The sequence below is a fragment of the Protopterus annectens genome, chromosome 13.part0, assembly GCF_019279795.1.
Source record: "Protopterus annectens isolate FY-2018-M chromosome 13.part0, PAN1.0, whole genome shotgun sequence".
NCBI classification, from domain to species: Eukaryota; Metazoa; Chordata; order Ceratodontiformes; family Protopteridae; genus Protopterus; species Protopterus annectens.
The window spans coordinates 942,785,921-942,810,597 of record NC_056747.1 but is presented as its reverse complement, the minus strand read 5'-3'; the positions used below and the strand labels follow the sequence as shown (position 1 = coordinate 942,810,597).

Sequence of the window (24,677 nt, the reverse complement as noted above, 5' to 3'; positions counted from 1 at the left end):
AGAGAAGGGCCAGGCTGTCCAATCCTGCACCCCTTCCCAGGCACAATACTTTACAATTTAGCCTTCCAAGTCTGCTCTTCCGGAACAGGATGGTCTGTCCTACAAGCAGTGCCACCATCATATCTGCAAACCTTCTAATTCTTTTTTAAAGGTTTCGAATAAATAACTGCTTATAAATGCTACAAGTGAACTTTATCACTTGTGGTAAGTTCTGGTGTGGTGTGCTACCCAACCCCCAGCTCTGGTCACCTTCCTAATCCTTTCTACTGCCTTGAAATTATGTGGTCATCACTAGACTGGTCTTTGAATTGTATCTGACCACACAATCTTTTTGTTCCTCCATTTCTTGATCTGCCCAAGCCACTGACTGTTTCTATTTTTGAGGTACAGTAATTGTAACGTCATTCCCCCATATAAGCAGCACAATTACACTTGGCTGAGGTAATGACTCATAATACTCTCAAAGCAGATGTATCTGCTGCATTTCTCTACTTCCCAGACAGTGAACTCACATTTCTTCTTCTTTGAAACCCAGGTTTCTCCACCCAATTCTGTGGCCATGTGGTACACAAACGAATGCCCCAGAATCCATGTCTCCTCCAGCTGTTTTATGACACCTGCAAACAAGAATACAGATTAGTTGTCATGATCTGACATGTCTTCTCTTTGCTTGCAATCTCCACTGTCCTAAGTGTATTAACTCAGTTTCCGATGTCCCTTTTGTGTGAGCATCTGAAGCAACCCGTATTCGGAAGGAATGTGCTGTTAATTTGCTATTGTTAAGACCCAGCCATCCTATGGCCTTTTGCAGGACTGCCCTGAATTGGTAACCAGATAAGGGTTCAGTGTGTCACCACATTGCCTGGTATTTTCTAATCCATCTAGTTATATCCCACCTTGTCCCTGTATCCTTTTGGAGCCTGAGCCTCTCCCATATTCCTTTTCTAAACTGGTCAGTTTTATTCTTCCTGACATGTACCCATACTGTGTTAGCCCCCTGCTTAATATCGCTGCGCTCTAGCACCCATGGAGGGCTGTCATGCATACTGCTCTGAATTGTCTGATATCCAGAATGCCCCACAAAACACTATTAAGTATAGTGTCTGAAACCACTGTAGTTCATACTATGCACTGCATGCTTCTCTCACAACTCCCTATAGCCATACAAAGTGCTCAGTGTAATTTGCTAATGCTCGCCTGCTCTCCTGACTCCATTCTCATCCAGCCGTGGAGCATCATTCTAAATGTAAATGCTTGTGTGGTGTCCTGCCTTCCGCACATTCTTTGGTATAAACTATTTGCTGCCACATGTGCACCTGTACTGCACCTTGACATGCCCTTCTGTTTTAAACTAAAAATGTAACATAATAGCTGTGGTACTGGTACTTGCTATTGTATTTTCCACCCTTCAGGAGCCCTTGTTTCCAAAATAGACAATACATTTCTCATACTGTGCTTGTGTACTTGGATGCAATATGTTCTGTCTCATGCCCCTATCCCCCTTTCATCTGATCCAAAGATTTTGTCTGAATCTGTCCTACTGAAACTGAGAATGTGAGTCAGCAATATCATTCTACCCAATAATGTTTTTTTTTTGTAAATGTGTATATACATTTTGCTTTTGAAACGTATGTTTGGCTGCAACAATTATGTTAACCTCCATGCAAATGCAGTTTCCTGTTTTCATGTGTAATAGTTTCAGCTCTTTGTATTTGCACACTTCCTTATATTTTATGTTATTGATATGTTGATATAACATTTTGTGTTACTCTTACTGTATTGCCCAGACTGAGCTTGCCATTGATTGTCTGTGATCAGTGCTGTACCCCGGTAAACAGATGTAAATAAAATAAATAAAACTCTGAAACTTCTTTACTTCCCCTGTGTTACTAGTCCCCTACATGCTTACATAGCTGGCTGAATACCCTTGTATTGGTGCCCCTAAACATACTGTGTTTGTCCTGCAACCCTCTCACCCTGACGTGTACTGCCCCAGCTCTCTCACCCTGATGTGTACTGCCCCAACTGTCTCACCCTGATGTGTACTGCCCCAGCTACCATTCCTTAAGTCAGAACTCTGCAAACCATTTCCTGTTCAAATCTCTCCAAAAACTGATGCCACCTGCTGGACCTTGTAAATAGTATTCACGTTATCTTGTCTTTAATGCAACATTATCTATGTTGTCGTTAATGGAGGATCTGCTGTACTTGCTCTCTGAAACTTGTTAACTCTTCATAGGTGCCACAGAACACTGTACTGTTGACTCCCCCCTTGTCACCACTCCATTTTGCTCTTTGAAATGTGTTACTATGAACTATTCAGGCTCTAACTATTAAACTCAGTAAAGAGGCTTCATTGTAAACCTCTGTATAAAGAGTAATGCTGGAATGTTTTGTTGGGATAACACTATTTAGTTTAACCTTTCAAGGTACTGCTGCCAAACTGTAAGACTTGATGCCACTCTTTCAGTGTATTACTATTGATCATGTGGCCACTGAATAAACCCCAGATGTACCATATTCATATAAGTGGTGTCCTCTACCACTCGGTACCAGGATATGCCCAATCATGTGACACCTTTCTCACTCTGGACCTTCAGTGTGCAGTTCTTTGCAATATACAGTGACTTAAGCTATTATGTTCCCTTTAATTCTGGATAATATTGCACAGTTTCTGTGTTTGAGACCCAAAAGAGTGGAAACCCAGAGCATAGCCTTTTGGGGCACTGTTACTGACATTTTAGTCTAGATCAAGTACTCCAGACCTCAGCAGTAGATGGGCTGAGCCCCCCCTCCCCCTTAGATGGGCTGAGCCTCCCTCCCCCTTTAAAATGGTGACAGAGGGAATCAAGCCATAGACTCAAAAAGTCGGCTGTTAACAACTACCGTGATAAAAACTTAAGTATTTCCTACTCCCTAGGCAAACCAACCCCTGTACACTCTACTTATGCATATGTAAAGTGACAGAGTGGGGCATACATACTTTCACTGTCTGCTATTTTGTCACTTGCATCTCTCTGTTCATTAATTTGTACTTCCAGCATAGGACCATCAAAGCCATTTCTTTCCATGGTGGAGATCCAGCCCCAGGAGCAAATATGCATGTGCCTGACAACAGGCTTCATTTTTGATTAACCCTAAACCCTTGCCAATCCTTTATCTTGTTATCTAGTTTAGCATAATCTGACCTTAAAGCTTAGTGGCATAATATAGTGATCCTGGACCACCTTTCTGCACGCAACATAATAAAATATGTGAATAATGCATGAGATGCACTTATTTCCTTCAACTAAACATTTTACCTTGTTTCAACCAGCAAGCTTCCCCCCAGTGACTACTTCTGGGCCTCCGCCATATATCTGGAGCAGTTATCTCAGCAAATCATACTGCAAAAGCTGATTACTGTCTTATCAAGCCTTCCTTTATACACATCTGCCTACTTTCTCTACCCTTGCTTGGTTCTTCTGAAACATTATGAATCTGTCTCTCTCCAACCATGACAATGCCTTCAGGTGCAATAAAACTTGTTATTGAACAGCCTCATAACCTGTGGTCCCACTAAGAAAATAAATACAACTTGGGGGAAATGAGCTGTACCAGTTCTAATTCGCACTGCTACTGTGCAGTTTTTCTTTTTGTTAACTAGTCAAACTGTAAGCAGAAAATAATTTTAAGTTTGCAATTCTTTCTGACAGCCTCTTTGCTGTATTGCACTGCTGTAAGCTTCTAGCTTCAGAAGTATAAAAATGTATCTTTGATTTGCTGCAGCTTGCGGAAACAGGATTTTTATTATTGTTAGTACTACTTCAGGTACCACTCCAAATGAGAGCTTTGGTCTCCATTTACTGATTTCCAAAAGTACAACTGTACTTGTTTATTTGATCTGCTACCAGATACTGACATGTCTTTTATTTTGTTTAAACAGTTGCTAACAAAGTAGGTGGGGAATTCAACAGAAATATATCCCTGATCCATGCTGTGACGACTGGGGAGAGATGGGCAAAGGCTGCCAGCCTAGTCAAATAGAATTCGATATATAATTCTGGCATTTGTAAATACATGTAAAATACAGGCAGATTTTCTTGAGTGTAAAAGAATATTGTGAAATGTGGAACTGCAAAATATGTGACAACATTGCACTCTACTGACCCAGTGAAGCATGTTGTGACCCTTTCATATTAGAATTTGGCTCCAGTGCGGCTGGATGAAGGTTTCATGCCCATTGTTTTAAGGCTAAAGTTTATGACCAGAATTTAGATGTGGAATGTGTTTTATTGCTCTAGTTTCTGTTAGAATATACATGTGAAATGTCTTGTATTGTTGTAAGTTCTGAGCAGGTGTTAGATTGCTAAATAATGCAGTTTGTGGCCTGAGAACTGAGACCAGGTGTTAAGATGATGCAGTATGAATACTGGGAAAACCTAAGTGTCAAAAATTATGTAATTTGGGAGGGCCTTAGAGACATGTTTGTTAGTAATGTTTAAATACTATTTCTTGCAAGAGACTGGAAGCATTTTGATCTTTATATCCAACTTATGCTCACATGTAAGTTTTAGCACTGTGCTAGTAAAGATTAATTAGGCATTTTTCTTTGAAATCAGACCTGTCCTACTGTATTATTTTAAGTTTCTGTATGATCTCTGAACTCTTAGATATCTCTGTGGTGTAGTAGTTATGTCTTGTGTTTTAATTATTTATTATTAAATATTTTTAAAACCTTCTACCTGCCGTTGGTTTGTGTAGAGATAAGCTCTAAGAGTGCATTGCATATTTATAGATGTTATTGTAACAGGCCACTCCTAAAGTAAGCCTTGACTGTTAGTTATACTGCCATTGGATTATTAATATTGCACAGTAATAATTGGACACCCTTTTAAGGGCCTTTTAGTAGCTGATATTATTAGTTGGGTGGTGGCAGTAATTACTACCATATAGTCTTGCTAAAGGGGCACAGCTGGAGAATCTGTGTCAGCCTTTCCCAGGAGTGTCTATGAAGTTATATAAATACTTATCTCAAAGTGTGTGTGTGTTATGTCAGCTACTTGGGCAGGGACACGAAGCACTGGTTGGACAGAGAGGGGATTGGAGGTTTTAGCTTGACCACTAGGCTGAGATCTGGACCCTGTAGCTCTGCAAGTGGGGAGTCTTATTGGGGACCTGGTGAGCAAGGGAGCCACCAGCCCCAGACTGACTGTGATCTCTGTGTGCACTTAAGGGAAGTTGTAATTTGCTGTGTGTATTAGTTATTCTTTTTTTCTCTTCTCGGAGACAACCTCCCTGGTGTTAGTGGCGAGGATTGAGGCTACTTGATTGTTGAGCCAGGGCACGGTCGTCACACATGCTCCATGAAGATCTGCAAGTAAATAAATGCACAATAATACACAAGTGATTCAAAGAGCTTGCTATTGTATATTAATCCATTATTACTGAGCAGTGCTTACTATACAATATGCTTAGCATTATACCCAGTATGTCTCTACTTCCATGACAATACAGCTTTATACAGCCAAGTAGACCCCCCCCCAAAGTGAATGCATGGTTGACCTTTTTTAATATCCGTGATATGCCTCATTTTTTTGCTCCATCCTCCCTACAAGTTTGACTTTCTCATAACTCACTAGTGACTGCAGTCTGTCAGTAATATCAGATATTACAGTTTCTTACGTAATACTTGGAAAATGCACAACGTTGCAGGAAATATATTGTTATTAACTTTTGAAGTGAAGTACCTTAATACTTAGAAATTCCCTTGATTTTGGCTTTAGTCTCTCCATTATGTTTGGCTTGGTCCAGAATTCTTGAGCCAGGAACTTGAGAGGTGTGCTGCAGCTTTCTTCCTCAGGACCCAGCGGACTTCTGTCTATCAGATTGGAGATGTAGTACCTACCAGATGTATAAGTAAACATGGACGGCTCAAAGCTACCATTTGCTTCTACCTGACTAAACTTTCTTTTATTCTGTATTGCCAAACTTTTGTCACCAATCTGATCTGAATATCTAAAGGCAAACACTTGTATATTAGTAGTTTGCCTGTTTATAAACTAAACTTATTATACCAGTTGTTAGGAAGGCTTTACAAACCAAGACCCAGTGTCCCAAAACTACCAAGATAAAGCTCAAAAACACTGCATGCGGAGAGCCTTTTTTTTTTTTTTTTGTAACTTGCACAATGCTGTCTGTTTTGTCTCCACTCATCCCAATCCCTATAACTTAACAACTTGGGAGGGGGTGAGAAACCATTTAACTAACCGTCCAACTTTACTACTCTTACAAAAACATTTGCATTCTTGGAACAAGATCTTGGCTTGAATTTTAGCAGCTAAAATTAAAACTTTTCCCTTTTAGAATATACTCCAACCTTCTTTAAACAAGACTGTGCACTAAATCATTTTCTGTTCCTCCAAAGACACTTGCAGTAATGAAAGGGTAAAGATATGCTAAAATGCCTCTCCCTTATCTGAAATATTCCAGCCTTCTGTGAACAAATTTTGTGCACTGCCCCATTACCTTCCTCCTTCTCCTTGTAAAGAAGTTAGCCCCACTAAAATGGCAGTGGGTACAGTATTCTACTGCTTGGCCACATGGTTGCCGACATCCAGCTGATGTCTTCTGTAGTTTTAGAAATTTGTTAGTAAGTTAAGAAAATGAAGTTGCAGTCAGTCCACATGGTCATCAATATTAAGGCGTGGGCTTATGGTTTTATAAGAGTGGAGTTTGTTATACAGTCTCCATCTTACCTACATTTGCCATGTGATTCTGAGCAAAGTGTTTCCACAAAGTTCAAAGGTTAGGTTATTGCTAAGCTAACTGCCCTTGTGGGCCATTTTAAACCTAGCCAATTCCCCCATGTGAGAATCAAACCCTGCACCTTATGTTTGTAAGGTAAACACCTTAACCATTATGCCAACCTCCCACCAAAAAGGTTACCTAAAACTTGGTGTACCCACACGTTATGTAGTCAAACATTTCTGTCAGATACTACATGTTTATTTATTACTAGCAGCTGGCAGTAAATCCCATGATACCTAGATTAGATTTATTGTAGCAGATGGCCTTGTATACATCACAACAGTAAGCAGAACTAAATAGTAAATGTTTTTATTAAGAAATTAACCAGATATGATCTGCATTGTAATAAACACCAAACATTTAGTGAACCAAGCATGATTGATTTTGCACTAAACACCAGTTGAATAGTACCTACACTTAATTACAGACACACAAATAATTATAAAAACATGTTTTACATTTCACTAAACACCAACAAAGTAGTACCCACCTTTGTGTCTGGGTGTGTGTAGGTAATTTGGAAAACAAGATTTATTTAGAAAAAAGTGTGTGTGTGTAAGAAATTAACCAAGCATTATTTACCTTGTAATAAGCACTTGGTTTTGAAGTCTTAGTAATTCCCAGTATTCTCAGATGTTGCTGAACTACTTTCAGGAACTCACTGATCCTTGTTTGTCACTGTTTCTTTGGTGATTATTTCTCTGTCGCGTTTCCTGTTCTTTCTTGTGTGCCGTTGATTCCTCTGTCCTTACCTGTGTGCCTTCTTTTTTTTTTTTTTTTCTCCATCTCACCTGTTCCATCTGAAGGGTGTTCTGTTCTGCTGCGATCCCTTGACATGCTGTCACCCTTGGTGCACACAGGGTCTTGTATGTGAGGACATTTACCAGAGATATTGGTGATCTTTGTCATTTCATAGTTAAAATCACAGACCTCTTCCCAAACAGTTGCAGGATGAGAAAAATCAGCTATGCTTTGCCATAACTGAAACGTATTGCCCCAAAGAACTAAAAAAGGCAGTTGAGATTTATTACTAGGATTGATTTTGTAGTTAAATTAACTGCAACATTTCATCCACCAAAACTGAGAGCTTTCATTTACCCGGCTGTTTATGTACCATTGCAGTATAACTAATTCCTATTTGTCATGTTAAGGTTTCTCCAACAGCCATGTTCTTGAAAGAATAGTTTCACTTTCTAGCTGTTTTGCTAACTTCAGCAAGACAGTCTTATGATATAAAATCGTGGCTTGTGACCATCTCTAAAACTACAGAGTTTCTATTTTTCAGCCTAAGTTGTACTTTCTAAGTCAAGACTCTTTTTTGAAAAGATGTGAGTTCAGAACAAGTAAAAGAAATACCAGGACAGTTCTGATCTGTGGCAGGGAAACCTGTAGCAAAGTGAAATGTGCTGAAGACTTTCTATGTAAAAAAAATAATATAAAAATAAAAAAAACATCAATATGGTATTCTAGGGAGAGAAAAAAAACAATGGAGTTAGCAACATTGTAGGGTGGAGTTTTCCTTTAACTAAGAAGTTAAAACTCTGGAATAAAATTAACAGCAACATTAGACGGAAGTTTTTCCTTTAATTAACTAAACCAGTGTATTTGTATAGTATTAGTCCTTATACAGAATTAAAAGTAAATGCAGCCTTTCTTCCCATCCATGCATACAGTATCTAACAATACCGGAGTAAACCTCAAACCAATCCATTTGGTCTGTTCTAACAATACCTGAGTAAACCTCAAACCAATCCCTTTGGTCTGTTCTAGGACACAAATCAGAATGAATCCATTTGGTCTGTTCTAACAATACCTGAGTAAACCTCAAACCAATCCCTTTGGTCTGTTCTAGGACACAAATCAGAATGTACATATTAAACAGAAATGTCAAGATCATAAGTGGGTGACAGGGCAATAAAACTATGTGACTAGCAAGAAGAACAGAATGGTAGGAAATTTACATGTACCTGTAAAGATATGGGAAGGCTGCCAGCCTAACTAGATAGGATTTTGTAGATGATTCTGTCATTTGTAAATGTTAATGTAAACCACAAGCTTGTTCTCTTAAGTGGAAGACAATGGTGTTAAATGTTGAACTTCAAAAATGTAACCACTTTGCACTCTGCTGGAGGAAAGCTGGCAAGTCGAGCACTGTATAATTGTTTGATCTCAAAACTCGGAGCCGAGATGTCTGGATGAAGGAATTCTTGCTTTTGTTTTGAGACCAGAAATAATTGCTAGAATTTGCAGGTATAATGTCTTTTATTGCTGTAGCTTCCTGACCAGGTACAAAATCAAAAGGGCTGCTAAACTGAGTTTCTGTTAGCCTGGGAACCAGAGAAAAAAATAATGTAATCTGAAATGAATCCGCAGTACTTTGCTATCAATTTAAGGAAATAGAGACTCGAGCATTTTTGCATTTGTCCTCAGAACATCCAACTCACCAGCACTCTGCCTGTGTCTATATGCAAGTAGCATCTTGGACTTTAGTGTCTCTCTTAGATATAGCTAGGAAATAGGAAGTTTAGACTAGTTGTTTTTCTGTATTGATGTCAGAACTATTGTACTGTATTATTTTAAGCATTTTCCTGTGATATCTGAACTGTTGACTAGTACTGTGTAGTAAGAAGTATTGTCTTTTGTTTTTATTATTAAATATTTTTAAACCTTTCAACTGTGGCTATTTTATGTAGAGATAATTTAAGCTCTATACATTGCATGTATATAGTGATACTGTACAAAGCCACCCCAATGGTCTTGCTGTTCAGTCACATTTACCAGTTGGATAATAATATTGCACAGTAATAATTGGACACCCTTTGATAAGGGCCTTATTAGTAGCTGATGTTAGTGATTACTACCTTATAGTCTGGCAGGAAGGGGCATAGCTGAAGAACCTGTCCCAGCCTTCCCCAGGAGTGTCTGTGTGTTTGTATATAACTCGTATCGTGTGTGTGTGTGTGTCAGCTACTTTGGCAGGGACACAAAGCAGTGGTTGGACAGAGAGAGGGCTGGAGGTTTTAGCTTGACCACTAGGCTGAGATCTGGACCCTGTAGCTCTGCAAGTGGGGGGAGTCTTATTGGGGATCTGGAGAGAAAGGAAGAAACCAGCCCCAGACTGACTGTGATCTCTGTGTGCTGTTAAGGGAAATTTACTTTACTGTGTGTGTGTATTTGTTATCCTTCTCAATGTGGACACCCCTCACTGGTGTTAGTGTGAGGATTGAGGCTCCTTGATTGCTGGGCCAGTGCGTGGGCAACACAGCCTGATAATAAAAAAACACAGGCCTATAGTAAAAGATGAGATCACAGGAAAAAAACACCTTGCATCTTTAGCGGGAATCAAGCAGGCTTCCCATAAACAGTACTGCAACATCCCAGGCAACTTGGCTTTGCAGCATGAAAATTCAGCAAAAAGGTCAACTATTAGTGTAAGGTACAATATAGTATTATGTATTTCTGCTATGGTATTGAGTAATGTGTACAGAAGTAGTGTGAGAATAAACCAACGTAAGCAGTAAAACAGCTAGCAGCAAAAGCGCGGGTAAAGAAGAAACAGTTCTGTGTGTATGTAACCCAGGGCATTAGACATGGACTTTACAGAAGGTTAAGCAACACTGTAAGTCTAATAATAGTGGGACCTCAGTAAAAACACTAAAGGCCAAATGTGTGTGTGCACCTTTATGCAAGGATAGTGTAGTATGTAAAATCAAGCGTCATGGTAACCTACACCTTAACACCAGGGCCAGAACTTGGTCCACATACTGCCAGATGGACACTTGAATGACTTATTTGTACACAAGAACAAGACAGATCTATTGCAGTTACCTGCCAGAGGCAGAATTTGGGTGCAAACACTATTATTACACAGGGCTAAAAATATCCCTACTTAAATACAACTTCAAAAAATTCAAATGATCACATTAGGGTAATGACTACACACTTCCCTCCAAAAATTTAACCCTGTCTGTGCTTGAAAACATTTAAAATTATTTCAGCTAGAAATAATAAAAAATTCAAAATACATAGCAGCACAACAACAAAATTAGAAAAACTTGAATTGATGTGGCAAATTTGTTTAAATGCTTGTTGTTACCCATGATTAAACGAGATGTGTTCTATTTTATGTCTTTTAAAACTGAAGTGTTTGTTAAGAAAAATGGTACATATTTGCCTACATATACATAAAAACAGAGTGAAGAAAAATGGTACATATTTGCCTACATATACATAAAAACAGAGTGAAGGTAACACTTTAGCTTGTTATAGAGGTACCATAAGAATTTTGCTGTTGTTTTGCTATGTATTTTTGAATGTATTTTGAATTTTTTATTATTTCTAGCTGAAGTAATTTTAAATGTTTGCAAGCACGGGGAGGGTTAAATTTTTGGAGGGAAGTGTGTAGTCATTACCCTAATTTGATCATGTGACTTTTTTGAAGTTGTATTTAAGTAGGGATGTTTTTAGGTATTTTTATCTGAAGAAGTCCTGGTTACTAATCAGATGAAAAGAGCTTCATTGAATACATCCTGTGTGGACTACTTCTTTTGTTGCTTTCTTTGGTTTGTTTGTTTGGATTGTTGGCTTCCACTGTTACACAGGTTGTGGAAGGATTTATGTGTTCAAAGCTGCAGGACAGACTCACTGCAGTTCTATGACTAAACCACCAACCTGTCCCTGCTTTCTGTTCTAATAGGATTATAGGAGGTTACCAAATGGGGGACATGGATACTATAAAAGGGCTAACTGTGCTGAGTGGAAAGGACCTGGAGTCATCATTGTTCAGGATGGAGTTGTGGTATTTGTGAAACATGACAGGATTTGTGCTAGGGTGTCTCATTCCAGACCAAAATGACCTCACTGAAGCAGAGGATCAATGTACCAATATGTCAGTACAGACTGCAGTGCTGAGGTGATGATAATGATCCTAGGGTCATAGGAGGTTACTAGGCTAATGGCCCCAGGACCCTTACAAGCTTAGCCAAGTTCAGTCCTTGCTCCTAAGGGTGTCTGGTTCAAGCACACACTAAAAACAGCACCTATTGCCTCTGTCCAAAAGGAACACAGACGGAACCCCCATGATGAATTTCTAGTTGCCCATCCAGTTGTCCAAATTGCACTTATATAGGGCCAATGAGGGGCTTTGTTTAACATGTATAGGAAGCTTGTGACAAATGTGGGGCAACCTCTGTGAGACAAATCTGTCTGTCCAGCAAGTTCTGTTGATGTCACATATGCGGTTAAGGTCCTTTGAGCAAGTGACCCGTGTGCCATTTGACTTGCGAATGTGCAGCATTTTAATCAAAGCTGGGTCAGAGATTGTTCTATATGCAAGACACAGGTCACATCTGAGCAGTCTGTATGATACAGAGTAATGTGACAATAATTTCAGTCTGTCCACATAAGACAGATCTTGAAAACACTGAATTTTCTTCATAAGGAACCTTTGTGGTCTCTCCAATTGTTGCAGGTGTTTAGAAAGGAACATACCTAAGCAAGCATTGTACTCTATTATTGGCCTGATGGGAGACGAGTGCAGGGGGGTCATAACCTCTTTTTTCTGTAGGCAATGCCATTACTTATGAGATGAGCAATATAAAATGCCCGTCTTACCACTATGGAAACATGGTGATCGAGGTTAAGGTTGCTGTCAACCTGTGTGCCCAGATCAATCACCACTGACTGTGTGCTTAGGGTATTGCTGTTGATGTGGTAGTTTGCAGGAAAATCACCCTTGCCAAAGAATTTTTGAATTTTTTTGTATTAAGTTGAAGACCATGACTTTGGCACCAGTCATTAGTGTGCGTAAGACCTTCTTGCCGGATGTTGACATTGCTAGGGGTTTCAATGATTGGTCCCAGTTTGCAGTCATTGGCAAGCTTTGTCAGCCACAGTCCTTTAGTTTTAGCCCATACTTCAGAGAAGTAGATTCCAAACAGTAGGGGTCCCAGAACCAATCCCGGTGGAACACCACTAGTTATGGGTCAGTTGGAGGAGGTGGCGTCCCCTATTTTGACCATATGAGTTCTATGAGTGAGGCAGTTTGCAACCCACTTGACAATATATGGGTTGATACACAGCTGTGAGTTTTATCAATGATGCCTGAATAAGGGATTGTGTCAAAGGCCTTGGATAAGCCTAGGTAGGACGTATGCACAGATTGTTCTTGTCTAGAGCTTTGGTGACTGTCTCAAAGAAGTTCACCAAGTTTAACAGGCATGATTTCCCCTTGACAAAGCCAAACTGGATGGGGTCAAGCATCTGGAGATTTCCTATAACTTTGTTAATAAGGTCCATGATGATTCGTTCCATGGTCTTGCAGATAAGGCTGGTCAGGCTAATGGGACTGTAGTTCCTGGGTTTGTAGATGTACTCCCTTTGAGCAAAAGGATGACGGTAGCTGTTTTCCATTGCACAGTGATGAAGCAAAGATATCAAAAAAGGGAAGTGAAGACGAGGGGGGAATTCCAAAGTGAGTAGGGATGAATTTGGGATTAATGGATTGAAGCAGCCACAGGTCCTACAGAATGGCAGTATCATTATTCTCAAAAAGGCCGTACCGCAGGATATGTGGACAGAGAAAAAGGAGTGACGCATGTAGATGAAACCTTAGGCCAGGCTTATAAAACTACAGGAGGACTTGGGGGCTGGGGCAAAATTAACTTTAAACACTCCGCAGGGTCCACAGTCGCAAATCCTGACCCTGCTTTCCTGTCTCAGTTCTCTGCAAAGGCTACTCCTCTAGTGAATAACATAAATATTAAACCAATTGCTGATCCTTAGACTATTAAAATAATTAAAGTAACTACTGGTTACCTGCTAGTGAGAGGTGGAAAACAGTTCCTCCAGTGAGGCACTCCCAGTCTGTTCACTCTCCTCGGCTGCAGCCATATCAGGGAGAGGTAGTGGATGAACCACATTCCCACTTTCTGACCACATCTGTTATCTGGACCTGCAAGGAGAAGATGCAGTACGAATTTTGCTGAACCTATCGTACCAGTTGAATGCATGTATAGGACAACATTATCATTTACCTAACTGTGTCTAGCTGCTAGTCTGTCTTAATCCAACACTGTTCAAGTCGCATTCTGCTCTTGTTCAAGTCACATTCTGCTCAAGTTGAAATAGAAAGCATCACTTTGGAGAAGTATCACATGTGTAAAGTAAGATGCCAGAACAACATTTACAGCCTGTAGTCCAATGCATGTATCCTATTAACTCATTTTCAGGCAGCAAATGTGTCTGTGTCCCATATATGTAAGTTAACAGACCTACAAGAATGTGTGATCCTGATACATAAAGAAACAAAGCAGGTAACGAGGTGACATGCAGGCACCATGAGATGGTTCAGTATAGCCTTGCAACATGACAGGGCTGTGTACAACAGCAGTGTACTCATAACTGACGTGTAACAGTACTTGCCACCACCACTGCCGCCACCACCACCTGACACAAAAGCAGCACTTAGTAAACTACACATATTTATTGTGTCTGTGGACAAAGACTTGCCAATAGGAAGATCAATTCTCTGAACATAATAAAGACAATGGCAGCCACTTGCACTAGCATTTGAGCCATTGCTGTCCAACCTGCACTTCCCTGCATGAAGATCACCAGGGTGTAATCATAAGGGTATGTGCCCTGCTGCCATGATCTGGTAATGCCTGGGACTCTGGTCAGCACCTCAGCCTGCTGTCAGCTTTATTATAGGGAATCATAATAGAGCCCCAGTACCTGCTGCCTGAACTGGCTCTGAAGGAGATGTAACAATATGTTGCTCTGCTTTCACAGACCAGCAGACATTCTTATCTGGTTACTAGCAGAGGTAGCCACTGCCCCCTTGAATACCCTTAGACAATTGTAGTGTGTGAATCATGCATACAGTGTGATTTCTAAATTTGGGGTAGGGCAAGTTGTCACTGCCCAGAGGCGCACCTTTCATATTCAGACAGGCCTCCAGTACAAGTTCTTGGACATGGGAATAGCAGATATTTGCCTTCGTGTTAGCTGAACTTCTTGTTGCTCATGTAAGGCAGGGAAGTAAAGTAAATCATAGAAATGCATGGTACTTTGCCTCATCTTTGTACCATACAAAGTTATGGCGTTTGAGAGTGTGCCTCATTTTGTATGCTGACGCACACCTTGGAAGCAGTTTTGGAGGTCTTTGCAGTAGTGTTTAGAGAAGTAGCAGTACTTTATTCATAGGATCATAGGAAGTTACTGGACTGTTGGCCTTGAGGCCCTTACAAGTCTAGCCAAGAATTTAGTCCCTGTTCTGACAAGTCAGCACCTGATGACCCTGTCCAGCAGGGACACAGGTGGAATCCCAGGGGTGTATTTTCTGTTCCCCATCCAGTTATCCAGGTTGCGCTTAAAAAGGGTTAACGTGGTACTCTGCTTGACACGGAGAGGAAGTCTATTCCACACAAGAGGTAGTCTCTGGGACACAAATCTGTCCTGCCGAGAAGTCCTATTGATGTCACAGACCAGGTATACGTCACACGTGCGGGTTACTCCAGTGGAATTTGACTTGTGCATATGCAGCAGTCCTATCAAGGTGGGGTATGAGATTGCTTTATATGCCAGACAGAGGTTACCTCTGAGGAGTGTGACACTTGAGTAGAGGGCCATGGACAGGGACTTTAGCCTATTTGTGTAGAGTAGATGTTTGAGGCCCTGGATTCTCCTGGTGGGGAACCTCTGTGGTCTTTCCAGCTGCTGCATGTGCTTTGTGAGGTACATGCTGAAAGGGACATCATACTCAATAATGGGTCTTATAAAGGAAGAATACAGGGATGTTATGACCTCCTTGTCCCTGGATGAGATGCCCTTACTAATGAGCTGGGCCATGAAGAAAGCTTTCGATACAGCAGAGGCGATACGGTGGTCAAAAGTCGGTTTGCTATCAACCCTCACAGGTCCCTCTCAACTGATTGCGCATTTAGGACCTTGATATCAGTGTGATAATTTGTGGGGACATCACTCTCCCCAAAGGGGATGATAATACATTTTTTGGCATTCAGTTAGAGGCCATGTTTCTGGCACCAGTCATTTGTTTGTGTGAGACTCTCACGGAGGATGTCCACATCCCTAGGGGAATTGATGACAGTGCCCAGCTTGTAGTCATCTGCAAACTTGGTCAGCCATAGGCCACTGGTTTTGGCCTGCACCTCAGAAAAGTATATCCCAAACAACAGAGGCACCAAGACCAATCCCTGGGGTACAGTGCTCATGGTCTACTGCTTGAGGTGGCGTCCCCTATTTTGACTAGGTGTGTTCTATCAGTGAGCCAGTTTAGTACCTATCTGGTAACATATGGATTAGTGCCTAGGGTTCTGTTAGTGAGACAGTTTGCTACCCATCTGGTAACATATGGATTTGTGCCTAGTTGAGAGAGTTTATCTATTATACCCGAGTGGGGAATCGTATTGAAGACTTTGGCCAGGTCAAGGTTGGAGGTGTGCACTGTCTTCCCCTCATCTATGGCTTTGGTGACTGTCTCAAAGAAGTCGACCAAATTTAACAGGCATGACATCCCCTTGATGAAACCATTGTGTGAGATTGAGTATTTGGAGGTTGCCAATGTCCTTGTTAATGAGGTCCATGATAATCCACTCCATGGCGTTGCAGATCAGGCTAGTTAGGCTGATGGGTCTATAATTTTCTGGATTGGCGGACACTCCACCTTTGTGCAAAGAGATGGCAGTGGCTGTCCTCCAGTCGGCTGAGATGCAGCCTGTACTCAGGCATTGGTTGAATAGGGTGCCTAATGGTGCTGCAAGTTCCTGCCTGAGTTCATGTAGGATGCAGCCTGGGATGTTATCAGGTCCCAATGAGGCTGTGAATGGTTTTGCCTTTGAGAGGGCAGTGATGACTTGCTCCTTAGCAATAAGGGGAGGGGGGCAGGTGCTAGGGGTGTTTTGATTTACTGATGGTGTGGGACAGAGGGGTGAAGGTTTCACTAAAACTGTCTACCAGCAGGTTGGCTATATCTGCAGTGTCTGTGTATGTGGTGCCCTTGACCACCAGTTCTGAGCAGATCTGAATGCTTCCTTTGAGATTGCGGACATAATTTGAAGAAGGCCTTATGACTGTCTTTAATAAATGTGGCCAGTTTGGATTTGAAGTTTGCTTTGGAAGATTTCACTAGTGGTCTTTTTTGCTTGTTCAGGCTAAGGAGAGATTGTTTCTAATTAGGCACCTGCTCCTTTTTGGTCATGGACAGCAATTTATTCCTTTTATTATAGAGTTTATTTATTGTAGATGTCCACCAGACAGGTTTCTTCCTTGAGGAGGATGATTTTGTCCTGTCAGGTATTCCTGATTCCATGGAGCTGTATAAATGCTCATATAGTACTTTGATGTAGGTTTGGACATACGTGCCAGTTCCGGAGGAGGGGGCTGTGAAGGTCTTTATCTTCCCTCAGGAGGTTGTAATCTGCTTTAGAGAAGTTTTTTTGTTTGACCCTAGGTTGTGGGGGGTGGGGGGGGCGGGTCAGGGGAGATGGTGATTTCAAAAGTGACTACTTTGTGGTCGGATCTTACCAGGGAGGGTGACACTGTAGGTATGCTGCATTGGTTACTCATGTTGGTTAATACCAAGTCCAAGATATTTTCACCTCTTATGGGGGTGTCGACCAGCTGGCCCAAGGCATTTGCATTGACGAAATCAAGGAATCTCTGGGCATTTGTGTTTTGGCATGAGAAGTTCTTCCAATCTATGGTTGGATAGTTAAAGTCACCCAGGATCAGTGTAAAGGGTTGACTCTTCATAGATTCGAAGAGGTCCAGATAGGTGGAGTGGTCATCTTGAGTCAAAGTTGGGGGCTTGTAGCTAGCTATGATTTGAATAGGGGTCTGGTCAGTTGTTAACTGCACCTGGAGTGTCTCCTGTGCGTCATACTGTTTGACCAGCCTGGAAGTATGTACATATTGTTTTCGTGGAACTGATAATAATCTGTAATTCACTGAAATTATGGTGTGCTACCCTCTGCCAGTATGGTTATCTTTACTGCCTCTTCACACATACAGACAGGAACTGGAGGTACTGCGGCCACTAGATGCTGCCACATCTCAATCATGTTTACTGTCTGCAACTTTAGTGTTTGAAGTGTGATTTACTCTTACTCTTTTGTAGTCTGGCGTACATTGGAGTACAGTTTTCCCCAGTTATGAGTATGAATCATAACTTAATTTATCTTGTATACATTTACATGTTATTATTGCCTTATTTCTCTACCTGCCTTCTTTCGCTAGTCATTATGCAATCATTTGTTTATATTCTTTGCAGCACACCTCTTTCCAGTGCACTATGGCACTATGAATTACTACTAGCCTGGGTGTGGCCAATTCCCATGCAGCCTTGTGCTGCATAGAACACAACTTAACCATGGATTCTAGCCACTGTTTCTCCAACTTTGTAACTGCTGTTTGTACATTTATTACTGATGTCAGTTTTGTGTTTTTAATAACTGCGTACAGCTGTAAGCACACTCTGTTGCATTGTTAAGAGTTTTTACTCCTCAAGGCACCTGTGGATCCAGCAAGTTATCCCAAGTTAGAACTTGCTGGAATAAGCTTAAATAAATACATGCATTCATCTATACATTCATAAGTAATCCATAACAAGGAACGGACCTGTGAGTTATTGCTAGAGACAGTGTAATTGACCAAGGACTCTGTGAAAAAAGAAAATCAGGTGTTTGTGCGAGGTCGTGGAGAACTAGAATATATGTACAGAAATATGCTAATGTCACTTCATCAAGTAGCAGTTAGGTCACAGTTAGTAGGAGTTTGTGTATTTTGAATACCTTAAAAGGAAAGAGAAATCCAAATATCATTGTAGTGGACCCTAAAGGGAAAGAGGAATCCAAAATATTATTGTACAGAGAAAGGAACTCAGAAGGGTGTGTGTGTGTGTGTGTGTGTGTGTGTGTGTGTGTGTGTGTGTGTGTGTGTGTGTGTGTGTGTGTGTGGATTATTAGGAAAGGCTGAATAACAAAAAATGGGTAGTGCAAACAATTATATTTGGCAGTGGAAACTGTCAACAAGATGTCCATATTATTGTTCATTTTCATGTTTTATTACTTACATAGTTTTCATAAATTTGAAGTTAATACCAGAGTGGGATTTGAAGGGAGAACTGCATACCTTGTACAGCATTTATGTTTTGGAATATAATTATCTAAAGGGAAAGGCATAGTCCAAAGCGATTATTTTGTGTTTAGTACAAAGTGTAATGTTGTTTGCTTAAGACCATGAACTCAAAAGATGGCTTTGCACTGGTCTTGACTGCATGACCCTAATAATTACAGACATCTGTTGATTTATTTAAACTGTAGTTAAGGCTGCATTTGAGTTGCTGGGGGCATATTTCTGTGAAGCAAACACTAGCATTGTGCATTTCTAGCGTTCCTGCCAATGCCCCATGAAACTGTCAAAGAGCTTTAAATTCTGTAATTTAGCTCTATATTCGTCATGGAGAATATTGTTCCCGTTTGTACAGCAAGCTAAGTAATTTTCTGGAAAAAGCATTTGTGGTATTTAGCTCAATGCAGAGGCTAACATGCCATAGTTTGGTTAAGTTATAACCTTGTTAGCCTCTGATACATATATGCAAGTGGGTTTCATTTCCTTTTCTGGAATTAGTCATCATAAAAACTGTGTGAAGGCTAAAAGTTTCTTAAGTACTGTGGTGGTCTTTTTTTTCTTTTAAATTTACACATCCCACAACTCCATATTTATAGTGTATTTAGACAAATTTAAGAGGTTTCAAGGGTATTGTAATGTGCATCTGTGTTATCAGTGGTACCTGATTCCTCCTGTGTTACCAGTGCTTTCATAACTGTTAGTATGGTTTAGAAGGTGGGATCCAGTCATTTCTGACTGCCAGCTCATCAGAATCTTGTTCTTAGAATTGTATAAACCTGGAATATGTTTTTTCTTTGGATATGTGATTTTAAAAAAAAAATGAAGACGCATTGTTTACTCAGACTTGCAGTAAGTTATGGAAGTACAGAAAAGTGTTGGGTGTGAATGGTGACCAAGTGGAAGTAATGATGAACAAGGCAGAAGATGTGGCCTTGCTGTTCTTAAGAAATGATTAGTAAACTACTTGATCACCCCGCAGAATGGACCCTTGACAGTTAATCAGGGTAGGACCCTAAGGTTGTAGTTGGATGTCATTCCATCTGTGAGGAACACATGACTGATTTGGTATTTATGCTTCATGTAGTGAGAAGCTAGATCTTATATTATTAAGAATGTGGACTAAAAAGTTAGAACTGGAAAGAAGAGCTGGGGAGTATGTAAGCTGAGGATATTTTTCCTCACAGAGACTGTAGTAAACATGAAGGCTTGCCATACCAGAAGAGGTCTGATAGATGTACAAGCTATGGAAGGGTTAAAAAAAACTCAAATATTTATCTAAAAAAAAAAAACTGAAAACCTGCTCAACCTTGGCAGACAACCTCCCACCAGAATACCTAAAACTTGCCACAGAGGCAATAGCATTCCCTTTTAGCATCTTAATAGAGCCACAGCTGAATCACAGGTCCGTAACCTATGGAAAAGATCACACATTATTTCTTTACATAAGGGAGGCAACTCCAATGACATCACAAACTTTTGTCCTATTGCATTCTTGTTCCCCCGTCTAAGATTCTAGAACAATGTTTGCACCTACAACTTCACCATCTTACACACACAACCTACTTTCCCACACTCAGCATGGCTTTAGACCTGCACGTAGTACCTCAACAGCCTTATCTTTCATGGACTCTGTCAACAAAGCCCCTGACACTGATAAACTAGTATCTGCAGTATTTCTAGATTTGTTAAAACCATTTGATATGGTATCACCCCAAACTCCTTAAATAATTTTCCAGCATTGGTCTATCCTCCTCACTTCAATGGCTTTGTAGCTACCTAGCTGACAGGCAGCAAGCAGTAAAATGGCAATGCTGTCTCTCTCCATATCACATCACCCCCCCCCCCCCCACAGGTGTACCTCCAGGATCAATCTCTGGTTTGTTACTATTTAATGTTTTCAATTACTTACATACATCTTCCTGTGAAAGTACTGTAATCCAATATGCAGATGACTCCACTGTCATCTGTGTATCAGACACATTGACTCACCTGCAACACATAACACAACAAGCTTTCTCTTCATAGAAACATGGCTCTCCTATGATGAACTTCTACTGAACCCAAGTAAAACAAAGCTCTTTCTCTTCACCCACAACCACCATAACTCCAACAAAACAAATGTGAAGATCTTTTCAGCCAGCAATACTGAAATTGAATTGGTTCAGCATAACAAACTACTAGGTGTCACAACTGACAATAATCTCAAGTTTGACCTACACATATAAAACAGTATTAAAAAACAAAAAAAAAAACAAAAATAAAAAAAAAAGAACTAGGCATGCTATACAGGAATAAAAACTTCCTCACAGCAGCTATAAAAATTACCCTGGTCAAAACCTACCTCTTGCCCCCACTGTTATATGGAACCCCAATTCTAACTAACTTACAGAACTCCCTAAGAAAACAAAGCTGCTAATAACAAAACTGCCAAATTTGCCATAAACACATCCCCTCTAGCTCATTACTGCAAAGCCCTACATTCCCTAAGATGGCTTGAACTCCCACTCAACCTCCAAAATCCATGCAGCTTACTAGGGTATACAAAATCATCCACAACCCACTAGCTTGTCCTGCTCTTAGCCCATTAATGACCTTTTATATCCCAAATAAACATCTTGATCGGAAGACAGACATCTCCTCACAATTTATAAACCTAAGAAAACCCCAAGCCTAAGCCTTTACTCCTGCTGTGTGGCAAAACTGTGACACTCCCTTTCTTTAACTATCAAAACTACTGCTAACCTGGACTCCTGCCTTTACTATCTCTATCCCCAGGACTAACTTAGTCTTCCCTCCCTTCCTCTACACGTACTCCCCTGAGGTTACACTCATACCTTTTCTGCATCTGTTCCTACAAATCTATTCCTACTATCCCCTCTATCACATCCTACCCTTCTTTACTCCTGCTGTCCTGTGCCTTCACCTATATAATCTGTTACCATATTTCATGACCTCTAGAACGTTAATAATCATTATGATAATCCTGTATTTTGTAAATAATGCTGCCTCTTCCTATTATCAGGCTTTCCATATAATTTATGCTTGAACACTATGACTGCATTATGTTTGAGTTTTTATTCTGACAAAAAATAATGTGTTTTTATATTTGTGCATGAATGTTATGACTTCATTATGTCTTGTCTAGTTTTTCGTTTTGTTAACCATTTGTATCTGCAGGTTTTCTCCCGGGCCTCCTCTGAAAATGGGTACCTCATGACCCAGTCGGACTTTCCTGGTAAACAAATGCCATTTTTCCTTGAGGAGAGTTGAACTGTTTGCATGTTTTTTTTTTTTTTAAACTAGGTTTCGCTACTATCAAAATGTATGCACCCAGAGCTACTCAATGGTTTGGTGGGACTGGAATCGCTGGGAGAGAGAAATTGACTGGATGGCACTCCAGGGCATCAATTTGCCTCTAGCATTTGTTGGGCAAGAGTTCATTTGGCAAAAGGTGAAATGAAATGTTTTAATGGCTTATGATTTCATTATATCTGATCACTGTCCCAAAAAAAAAAAAAAAAAAAAAAAAGGTTAGTTTTTGTAAACTGAATACACCAGTGTTGCCTAGGAGGTGTTGTACTAACATTTAATCTTTACACATTGTATGAAGTAATTTAAATTGTTAACGGTATGCTATGACATGAACTTACGGACTTACAAAATCCATTGCACCATAACTCAAAGTCCTGTAACATGAATTTACACCCCTGTGATAAATTTTGAGAATCTTACAAGACTTCCCTTTTTGTTAAATGTGCACGTACGCTAAGCAAGGGCTGAGACTGTATGTTTTAGGTTATTTGCATCCATCATTTAGATAAGAGCAGAAGTAGTTGTTAATGGTGCACATTTAGTAATTTGAAGTAAAAAAAATGTGTCAAGTCATGCAGTGATTTTAAGTAATTAAATAAACTATAAGAATACATAGTTGTTCTACATCTCAACTGTATCTGATTTCGCTGAATGTCCCGTATTTTGCTTCCTATTTTTGGCGTTGTTTCTTATAAAATTGTAGTGTATTCTATGATGGAGTGGAGTAATGACAGACTTTTGGGTTTTAACAGCTGACCAGCTTTCAAAGCTTCAGGGCACCTCCAGCATACCCAAAGCCAAAGCTTTGGTCATCAGCTTGAGTTGAGCTGACCAAAAGACAGATTTGAGCATCAAGCTCTTCAGAGCTTTCATATCCACAGAGAAAGGGAGGCTAAGCCCTCAGAGGACAGTGCTAGGAATATAACAATAAAAAAGTCCACACCCTGACATAAAATATACAAATAAAGTAGGGGGTTGGAGGGAGAGAGCGGCTACTGCATCAGTAATCCTTCCAACATCTACTCTTATGGTAAGTTTACTTACACAATGAACTATGTCCTTTCACTTTCACCGCAAAATCTCCTCCAAAAATCACAAAATTAGAATTTGAAATGTTAAGGGATGTTGATGTTGGGACCAAAGAGATTTTAGTTACCACTGTATTTTTCTCGTGGAGTCTTGAAAGAGGTATTATGAGTATCATAGATGCCACTGAACCCACAATCCTGAGGGATTCTCTTACTGAGACTGTAATCGGAGTGGAAAAACTCAGGAAAAGAACTAATACATGTCTGTTTTTTCTTCCATTTGGAAGAAAAGCTGTTTGTGCGAAAGTGTCCAGGAGAGACTACAGGAAAACAATTCTGTGAAGGAGTTTGATGAGCCTCGTGCACGTTCTCTTGAAATCCCAGCTTGTGTAGGAGATCCCTGGCCCAACTGAGAGACTCCTGACACTTTGAAAAAGACTTTGCAAAGATAAGCAAAATCATCTAAATATGGAAAAATGTGAATAAGTTGTAGTCTGCAGTAGGCAGTCACAGGAGCCATATACTTTGTGAACACCCTTTGAGCAGTAGATAGGTCAAAGGGTAATGCTGAGAACTTTTAATGTGATCTTGACGCACAAAACCTTAAGAAACATTTGAAATCTGAATCTATAGGAATGTGATGCTGTGCATCTTTTTAAATCCAAGATCATTAGACAATTCAAATGGGGAATAATAAGTAAACAAATTGTGAAAAGACAGCATTTTGAACTTTGGTACTGTTAACCAAAGGAAAGGCAGCTGAAGGAGAACCCGGCAGTAAATGGTAGAAAATCCAGCTTTAATCCACTAGGCAAAAACTGTAACAGCACCAAAGAACAGATACGCTTTAAAATCACATTGCGTTTTCATTTCAGTGAACTTCCTCAGATATAAAAAACATGTCACACTGTAAAGTACTCATTATAAACTCTGCCAATTAACTTTTGTCCAGTTGGGACAACATTCAAGTTAAAATTAGTAAAACAACTTCCTTTTGCACAACAAATTTTGACCTGACATGAATTTTTTCACAAAAATAGTAGATTGCAACTTTAAACTGTCAGTTTCAACATCGCCAAAAACAGCAAGTGCAATAGTATTGTAAAAATATAAGCAAAAGGTAAAATAATGACGTAATAAAAACAATATAGGTGTGTTTATATGGTGATGTAATAAAACAGTGAGGGCTCCATCTGGTGGAAATAGTGAAAATTACACTTTCAGGGAAAACAGTTCAAAAGATGTTGGAAAATACATCCTTTTAGCTATAACTTTGCAGCGCTCATTTTTACCAGACTGAATAGAGATGTTTGCATTTAAGCCAGGAAATTTATTGGCTTCTAAAGTTTCCTGCCACCACAGTTCTTTATACTTAATTTGTGTTTCCCAAGCACCACC

General features: G+C 40.1%; 1 protein-coding gene across 1 annotated transcript in view; it reads left to right on the top strand.

Annotated features, from left to right (window-relative positions):
- The window catches only part of NAGLU (N-acetyl-alpha-glucosaminidase), a 160,338-nt gene that overhangs the window by 6,022 nt on the left and 129,639 nt on the right, over positions 1-24,677 (top strand). The window contains exon 2 of the mRNA XM_044054709.1: positions 22,243-22,390. Within this exon, the coding sequence (XP_043910644.1) occupies positions 22,243-22,390 (148 nt within the window). The remainder of the gene's footprint in view (positions 1-22,242; positions 22,391-24,677) is intronic.